We start from the raw sequence: 9,209 nt of genomic DNA on the forward strand, positions 1-9,209 counted from the left end.
TTGTTCTTTAGACACACATTTTCATCTCCCTAAAGCCTTTTCAACATCTTTTCAAATATCAAGGCCCAGCATGTTAGAAGCTCAGTGTGTTTTTATAGTTTCATTTTTAAGTTATTTCAGACATTGAATAAAACTTAGGACAATATTGCATAACGTTGGGTGAGAAAAGGCAGTACAAAAGGAGAATTGTAAATCAGTGTTGGATTCTATCTCGTACTCTAAAGTGTTCCACTTCTGTTATTTAGAAGTAATTATATTTGTTTTCTCATTTTGTTGACTGGACTAGGGTTTCCCTTAGAATACATTTATGCAAGAGGGTGTATACCAAGAGGTACTCAGCTTATGGAGTTATGCTGTGTCCGTCACAAATATTTAAGTAACACTCTTGCTTTCTAGAATTCCCTTTGCTGTCTCCTGTTCGCCTTCAGTTTATTTTGAACCCAGTCCATACACTTTCTCTGGATTTAGTTTCCATTAACCTAGAAATTATTAGCCGTGCAACAGATTTCAGCTGAAACCTTTTTCCTTGGGATTGGCTACTCTTGCAGTTCCTATGACAGGACCACTCAGCCCTACCATCCTTTTTTTCCATAATGCCATAAACATTTTATTATTAGGGTCAATACCTCCTACATCGGGGTGGGTATTGTAGGCAAATGCTGTCAGCATGTTTTCAATTTTTGTATTTCACAAACAGACATCTCTTTTGTTGCATTCCTTTGGTGTTCTTCCAGCTTGTGTCGCTAAGTAGTCCAGTTTGTGACTGGCATTGGCTAGCACTTGTGTAAAAAAAACCCTGGATGTAGAGGTTAGTAGAGCTATGCGTTCTAACTAATTTTTTTCAATATGACATTGTGTAGGGTAAGATGAAATGAATGGCAAATAACATTCAAATCAGATGACTGATATCATTTAGCAGCAGAGATGTCCTTAGAGTGAGGTGCCCACACATTTTTCACTCTACATGCACACACCCCATTCTCATTAGGAAGCTGGGGGACTGTGGCGTAGACACCCATACAGTCCAATGGGTTGCCAACTGGTTAGAGAGTCGCACCCAGAGGGTGGTAGTGGATGGGTCCTTCTCGACCTGGAAGGACATGGGAAGTGGGGTCCCACAGGGCTCGGTCCTTGGGCCTGCACTGTTCAATATCTTCATCAGTGATTTGGACGAGGGGGTGCAAAGCACCCTGTTCAAGTTTGCTGATGACACTAAGATGTGGGGGGATGTGGGCACAATAGAGGGGAGCAACAGGCTACAGTTGGACCTAGATAGGTTACAAGGATGGGTGGAGGAGAATAGGATGGGGTTTAACACAGACAAGTGTAAGGTGATGCACCTGGGGAGGAACAATCGGCACCATACATACAGGCTGGGGAACTCCCCTCTTGTCAGCACGGAGGTGGAAAAGGATCTGGGAGTCATTATTGACTCCAAGATGAACATGAGTCGGCAATGTGAGGAGGCGGCTAGGAAGGCCAACTGCACCTTGTCGTGCATCCACAGATGCATCTCGAGCAGGTCCAAGGAGGTGATCCTCCCCCTCTATGTGGCACTGGTCAGGCCGCAGCTGGAGTACTGCGTCCAGTTCTGGGCGCCGCACTTTAAGAGGGATGTGGACAGCATCGAGAGGGTCCAGAGGAGGGCCACTCGTATGATCAAGGGACAGCAGGGTAGGTCCTATGAGGAAAGGTTGCGGGACCTGAACCTGTTCAGCCTTCAAAAGAGAAGGCTGAGGGGGGATCTTGTGGCCTGTTATAAACTGGTTAGGGGGGATCAGCAGGCGCTGGGGGAGTCCCTGTTCCCCCGAGCGCCGCAAGGAGTGACCAGGAACAATGGTCACAAGCTGGTGGAGGGAAGGTTTAAGTTGGACATCAGGAGGCGCTACTTCATGGTCAGGGCGGCTAGAGTCTGGAACCAGCTTCCAAGGGAGGTGGTGCAGGCTCCCACCCTGGGGGTTTTTAAGAGGAGGTTGGTCGACCACCTTACTGGGGTCATTTGACCCCAGTGCTCTTCCTGCCATGGCAGGGGGTCGGACTAGATGATCTGCTCAGGTCCCTTCCGACCCTAGAAACTATGAAACTATATCCAGCACATTCAAGTTGGAAAGTTTTCACTAACAGTGCCTATCAAGGAAGTGCATTCTTTTGAGCTCTCTTGGCTCCTTTTGAACTCTCATGCCTCTCAAGTCACCTTATGACTCCATCAGTTCTGAGATGAGCAAGTGTTTCTGTACAGTGCTCCCTTATACTGTCTGAAGGGTGATGATACACACCAGTAGAGCAGCAGGAGCAGTGGAAACAACCTGTAACTGATACTGTCTTTCTGCAGTATGTATGTAGAAGGCCACCTCTTCTACTACATGGTAGCAGCATCTGTATTCATTTAAGCAGTGTATTAGACTGCTTTATTGAGAACAGCAAACCAGTCAGCCTCCAACTTCCTTGTCCTTCCCCTCCTTTTGGAGACACTATTTCAGTTCCTTGGTGCTTGGAAATCATTACAACAGACCAACGACTAGGTTACACAGTAGAGTATGGCAGCATTTCTCAAACTTGGTGCCCCGCTACTTCACCCACAATTCCCCCAGCATTGCTTCTCCACCACTGATTCCTTTTGCTGCCATTTTCACCCGCCACTGATTGCTGCTGTTTTCAGACATATATAATTGCCCAGAGAATTAAGTGGTTGTTTTACCTGTAGTTCTCTGAGATGTTGGACATGTTTAGTTCATAATCCACCCTTCTTCCCATCTACTTTGGAGTCCAGTACTACCATGAGCCTCAAGGCATAGGGTTAAGAGAGGGTCAAAGTGGCACTGCCTTTTAGTGTTCCTGTTGGAGACTTGAAGAAACACAGGGTACATGTGCTAACAGGCACTGCTAGTGACAGCTTTTTCAAGTAGAATGAGCTGGGCTTGCAGACCCGTATAATGGACAAGACACAAGCTATCTGAAAGAACAATAGTTGAAGCAAGTGTAACTATTTTTTCCATTCCTTTTAAATATAAGGTGATATTAAAGAAGATGGTGAAGGCAAGTTGCTGCCCACAGAGAGTAACAGTGTTAATGAGTCGCTAAAGCAAGAAACTGGTTGGGAAGAAGAGAAAGAAGAGGATTTTCCTACCTTCTTTAGTGTCATGAGTAATAGGTAATGCAGGCCACATAATACTGCAGGCCATATAATACTTTTGTAATAGTGATGGTTGGAGTAGGGCAGTCTAGTAGTTGAGCCCTGTCATTTAAATGCCACTTCATGTGGATTTTTTTTTCTCTCTTCATTCCTATTTAAAATAGAACTGGTTTTCCTTTGCAAGAATATCTGGCAGCAGTAATTGAACTCTAAGAAATTAGCCATTAATTATGATAAGGGGAATTTTTTCTCCCAATAGAGAGACCAATTTATCACAGATAGTTTAATTACAGTTGTCTTCCAGGTTGCAACCTACCATTCTGATCAAAGACCTTTATTTATATTTGCAGTCTGCTGGGCTGCATTCACCAGTAGCTGAAGCTGGCAATGAAGTAAATGGAACTTGTTTATGCCAGTGACTCAATAAGTGTATAATTTGCTTCATTCACATGAAGCAGATATGCAATGTAATTTCTCTCAAATTGCATGAATGGCAATATTTAAAGTAGTGATATCTTTGTTTGTAATGGAATCTCTAGGTTTAGCGATATTGAACTTCAAGAGGATGATGGCATACCCACAGAGGAGTTTCTGCAATCATGTTATGCAATAGTGCCCGTCTTGGGTAAGCAGTTACTTGCTTTTGTTGTGGCAAGTGCATGTGGGCTACATTTTGGCTCTGGAGTTTTGGTCCTATTCTAAAAGAAAAAGATTTACTCCTTTCTATGGGTTTGGGTTTTTTGTTTTGTTTGGGGGGGTTCCACTTAGAAAAGCTGTTAGAGAACAAAGAAATGGATGTTGTGGAGATATGGCACTGGAAAATGGAAAAACTGGTTTAATATGTTTCCTTTTTCTTCTAGACAAACTTGGACCAACAGTCTTTGCTCCTGTTAAAATGGATTTTGTTGGTAATATCAAGGTAATAGTAATTTCTGGCACTGATTTGTAAACAAAATTGGACAGAACTTTGCTGTTCTCCATAAGATTAAACAGCCCAAATGGGTAAATATAACTACCAGTGTCTTTGGGTGCAGGCATTCAACCAAACTGAAACAATTTGTATACAAGGAAAGCAAGAATGTGGTATGCTTGAAGGATATAGAAGTAGATTAGGCACATTGATTATGTAGGAATTTGTTGTGAAAGTTTGTTTTAGGAGGTTTTGTAATATCAGCCTAACACTGTTGTCTGCCAGGTCAGAATGCTGAAACGGATGCAAATTTTGTTCTAAAAGCACACACTACCTTTTTTCCACGCAGTCATTTTTTTCTAAGAGATTCTCAGATATACAGCATTTTAGATAGTGTAGTTTAACAGCCTGTGCATATGACCTTGGATTTGGATGCATCTCACAATTATTGTAGAGTAAGTCACCCTCCATTTTGCTTTGTCGTTAGGAGTGGACACATGATCCACTGTCCCAGTATACACTGTGACAATGCCTGGGCAAGAGATCTGGTGTCCTTTGAGCAAATGGCTACCTAGGATGACATTTGACTGGGAGAGCAGACACAAGACCAGTATATGCTGGTGTAACTAACATAAGTGTATAGTTGCTCCTTGCTTATGTAGGGGTAACTTTTTAAAATCTGGAATGTAGTGACCTATGCTGATATAAGGATGTGTTGTCTGCTCCAGTTTTACTAAGGAATAAAATCCAATTTATAGTTAATGTTGTGTGTCCATGTGCTCTGATTCTGAACTGAAAGGATTTTAAGGTATACAATCAGGCAGTAGCTATTAAACCTTTGTTCATCATATAGGCTAAAAATAAACATCCTTCTTTAAGTAGAAGCCAGCTAAACCATTAAGGACCAGATCCCTCAGACGGTATACCAGTAGTGACTTACATCAGCTGAGACTCTGGTTCTGAATTTTTCTTTGATCCAAAGCTTTGAGAGGTGCTTAAAAAGTTAAACTTTTAATGGGGAACAGAATGTAATTGTTGACTAGTATGATACCAAGTAAGTAGTTTTTTTATTTACCCAGTGATTCTGTGTTGACGCTTCCAAAAGGATATTCTTTGGTGTTTAGCTCCTATCTAGGTTTATTTCAATAGGAGATGTAATAATTTAAATAGCCTTTATTTTTTTTTCATCTCGCCTTCAGTTTCCCTACTACATGATATTGTAATATCTGCTAACACTGAGCTAGTGTATAGATCATACAAGTTGTAAAAACCAAGAAGGAGTGGAAAGATAGTACTGAGTGAAAGTAACTCCTATTTCTGATTCAAAATGAGAGCTTATTCAGACTGTTTTGACCTCTGTTTTTGAAAAGGGTGTTGTCTGAAATGAGCATCTTTATGAAAATAATGTAAATTTAAGTGTTCTGATGACTTTTAATACAGCAAGGGTGCTCAACCTGTGGCCCATGGAGTCTTGTCATCCAACCCACAGGACTCCCCACAGGTGCAAAAATTTGGCTGTGTTTATTGCTGCTCCCCTGCTGCCAAATTTCTAGACCTGTGGGAAGCTGTCTGCATGGATGGCACGGCCTTGCACAATGGATCAGACAAAGTGGGATCCAAGTGGCATGGTATGGGATGCGGGCAGTGATCCTGAATGTCTACCCGTGAACAAGTGCCATGCCATTCATCTGGCCCACAGAGCCAAAAGTTTGAGTACCTCTGTAGTAGAGAATCTGCTGCACCAGCCGCTGTCAGTATTATGTTGCTTTTCTTTTGGGTGGAGGATTCTGAGCAGGGGTCCCTGCCTGAAAATCAAGTTAATCATAGATTCATAGGTGCTAGGGTCGGAAGGGACCTCAACAGATCATTGAGTCCAACCCCCTGCATAGGCAGGAAAGAGTGCTGGGGTCAGATGACCCCAGCCAGATGCCTATCCAGCCTTCTCTTAAAGACCCCCAAGGTAAGGGAGAGCACCACCTCCCTTGGAAGCCTATTCCAGCTTTTGGCCACCATCACTGTGAAGTGTTTTTTCCTGATATCCAGCCTAAATCTGCTCTTTGTTAGTTTGGGACCGTTGTTCCTTGTTACCCTGAGAGGTGCTCTGGTGAACAGAGCATCTCCGATCCCTTGCTGCATCCCCCTAACGAATTTGTAGGCGGCCACAAGATTACCTCTCAGCCTTCTCTTGCAGAGGCTGAAGTGGTCCAGGTCCCTCAGTCTCTCCCCATAGGACTTATCCTGTAAGCACCTAACCATACGAGTGGCCCTCCTGGACCCTCTCAAGTCTATCAACATCCTTTGTGAAGTCCAAAACTGGATGCAGTACTCCGACTGTGGTCTGACCAATGCCACGTAGAGGGGAAGTATCACCTCCTTAGACCTGTTTGTCATGCACCTGCTGATGCATAATAAAATGTGGTTAGCTTTGCTGATGAAAAGTGCGGTTAGCTTTGCTGATGAGGGGGAAAATAGATAGGACTGTTTTATGGCCTGTTGCTGCCACTCCTTATTTAAGTGCTAGGTGATTGTTAAGGCCCACCTATTCCTTTCCTTCAAATGTGGTGTCTGTATCTCCATGTATATTACAAGTAATTGGTATAGGAACCATAATTTTTGCTATTTATGAGAGGCCTGGCAAATGAGCTATTTATTAGAGACAGAATTTTTTGTCTTTATAAAATGTAAAAAAATAGTATAAATTCTGTTGCATTTTTCTTCAGAAAATAAATCAGAAATATATAACTAACAAAGAAGAGTTCAACACTCTGCAGAAAATAATATTCCACGAAGTGAGTGCTGAGGTAGCACAAATAAGAAACTCTGCTACAGAAGCCCTCTTGTGGCTGAAAAGGTAAATGCCTAACCTTTAATTTAATTTTAAGAAGTAACCAAGATCGCTTCACCAGTGCTGGCTGAATGTAGGAAGCAGTTCTTGCAAGCTTCTTTGCCACCCAAGTTAGTCCAAACTTGGGTTCAAATTTCCATGCCATGCAAATAATTTAAGTGCACTCTTTCTGCTAGTCAAGTGACAAAATAATCATGCTTGACTGTTCGTGTTGGCCCCCTTGAGTCAATGATGGGACTAAAGCTACAACATACAATCTGTCTTGCATGAGTGACTGGTGCCTCCTCAATCTGGGGGGGCACCTGCAGAAGCTGCCAATGGCGGAGGCCTTGTCAGGGAGAGCACCAGCCCTAATGACAGCATCAGTGTCAGCCGTCGGGGGGCCACGTGCACCCTCTACCAGTCACCTATGCTGTCTTGCAGTACAGCTTGCTTAGGACAGCCCTTATGAGGAATTGAGAGGGAGATAGCGGATTTTAACAAATCCATCTCACTATATACATTGCTACTTACTTTGAGTTTTGTCTTATGAGTAGGCCAAAAAAGAGACTTCATCTTGTGTTGTCTCTGTGGAATTCAGTAAGCCACTAACATGGCGACTGTATTCATACTTGTTGCTAAAATGTCTTAGAACTATGTTCTTATATTATGCAGCCTCAAAAATTACTTTTTGAAATAAAAATTATATGCATTTTTGCATTTTTGGTTCCTTTCTGACAGAGGCTTAAAGTTTTTGAAGGGGTTTTTGACAGAAGTAAAGAATGGTGAAAAGAATATTCAAACAGCTCTGAGTAAGTGCCAATTGTTTTGTTTTTTTAATATATACTTGAGCTTTTTTCTCAATTTTAATATTACTGTTGCTGTTCAATTCCAACCTATATCTTCTCCTGTTCAACTCCAACCTAGATCTTCTCTGAAACCCATCTCATTGAAAATGTATCTTTACAGAGAGCTACATTATTGGTAGTCCATCTTTCTGTAGTAGAAGGATAAGAATGAGCATAGTTAGCATGTGCTTTACACAGAAGGCAGACCCTTGTCTAACAAAGAAGAGTATGCCACCATTTCATTTTCTTCTGCAGTTATCGGTAGGGTAATAAGGAGCTTTACATATCACCAACATTACACATCTAATATAATAGTGGGATTTGGGGGACACAGCATTTCTGCATATATGTTCTTGCATTTATTTTAATACAAAGTAATAATATATTCAATACCATGTTAATAATTTAGCTTGTTTAGAACCAGTTTCTTCCAAACCATTCTGGGAATGGTTGGGAAAAAATAAAGTCACCAATCCACATAGGAAATGTACAGTAATACCTTGTGCTTTTGTAGCTGGAAGAGGCTATGACCACAATTCATCAATTAAATAAGTATCCTGTCTTCAAGCTGAGCACCCTCCTCTGCTGGCCATCTTGATCAACATGTGTGTACTATTCACCCTCAGTTTCTGCAACTACATTTTATCTAGAAATGAAGCCTCATGACATGAAGAAAGCTATAACTGGCCAAAAATGTATTAGCTAGTCTACAATGCTTTGCTGTCTGCACCCAGTTGATGCAGACTCATATTCATAGTTCCTGTTATTCAGAGTCTTTTATCTGGATTGGTTGTGTCAGTCACCCCTCTTTTTGCAACCAGAACCTCCCAAGACAGCTAAAAACTTGAAACTGTTTATTAGCAGAGCATGAACATGGAGAGAGAAAACCTTCCTAGAATTCACTATGTCAGAATTGTAACCACAGGCTGCCTCGCATTTGGAACTAAATACAGATCCTATCTTGGATTTAACTGTCCTTTAATTAGCTCGTATTGTGCACACAAAATATATCCCAATACCATATTGTTCTGATCATAAGATGACTCCACTTGTAAGTCAACCCACATTCTCGGGTGCAGTTTTAGAAAAAATGACTTGTATTCAGAGAAAAAGTTATGACTACAGATAAAGCTCTTGAACTGCTGTTGGCCTTCCAAATCCCACAGGAGAAACAAGCAACCAAGAAATGGACCCAAAGGGTTAAATGCAGTAAAATGCTTAAAAAAAAAATTAACTGAAAAAAATCTGACTGGCTAATTTTTAGAGGTGCACCGATATATCAGTCCAATATCGGATCAGCACCGATATAAAGAAAATTGTCTGTATCGGAAATTGGCCTGATATGGCTGATAATTTGGCTGATAAATGGCCCGTGCATGCGCAGCCACAGTGCAGCACATAGGCAGCGAGGAGCACAGCCTGGCAGCTTAGAGCAGTGTCCAACTGGTAAGTCTGCTGTGGTGGAAGGGGAGGGAAGAGGGAGGGGGCATGGGG

General features: G+C 42.0%; 1 protein-coding gene across 1 annotated transcript in view; it reads left to right on the forward strand.

Annotated features, from left to right (window-relative positions):
* The window catches only part of PLEKHA8 (pleckstrin homology domain containing A8), a 52,737-nt gene that overhangs the window by 21,363 nt on the left and 22,165 nt on the right, over positions 1-9,209 (forward strand). The window contains exons 8-12 of the mRNA XM_019508648.1: positions 3,013-3,151; positions 3,673-3,758; positions 3,994-4,052; positions 6,764-6,894; positions 7,609-7,679. Coding sequence (XP_019364193.1) covers positions 3,013-3,151; positions 3,673-3,758; positions 3,994-4,052; positions 6,764-6,894; positions 7,609-7,679 — 486 coding nt within the window. The remainder of the gene's footprint in view (positions 1-3,012; positions 3,152-3,672; positions 3,759-3,993; positions 4,053-6,763; positions 6,895-7,608; positions 7,680-9,209) is intronic.

Source organism: Gavialis gangeticus, unplaced genomic scaffold (genome assembly GCF_001723915.1).
Source record: "Gavialis gangeticus isolate Ggan-Ray unplaced genomic scaffold, GavGan_comp1, whole genome shotgun sequence".
In the NCBI taxonomy this organism is placed as follows: Eukaryota; Metazoa; Chordata; order Crocodylia; family Gavialidae; genus Gavialis; species Gavialis gangeticus.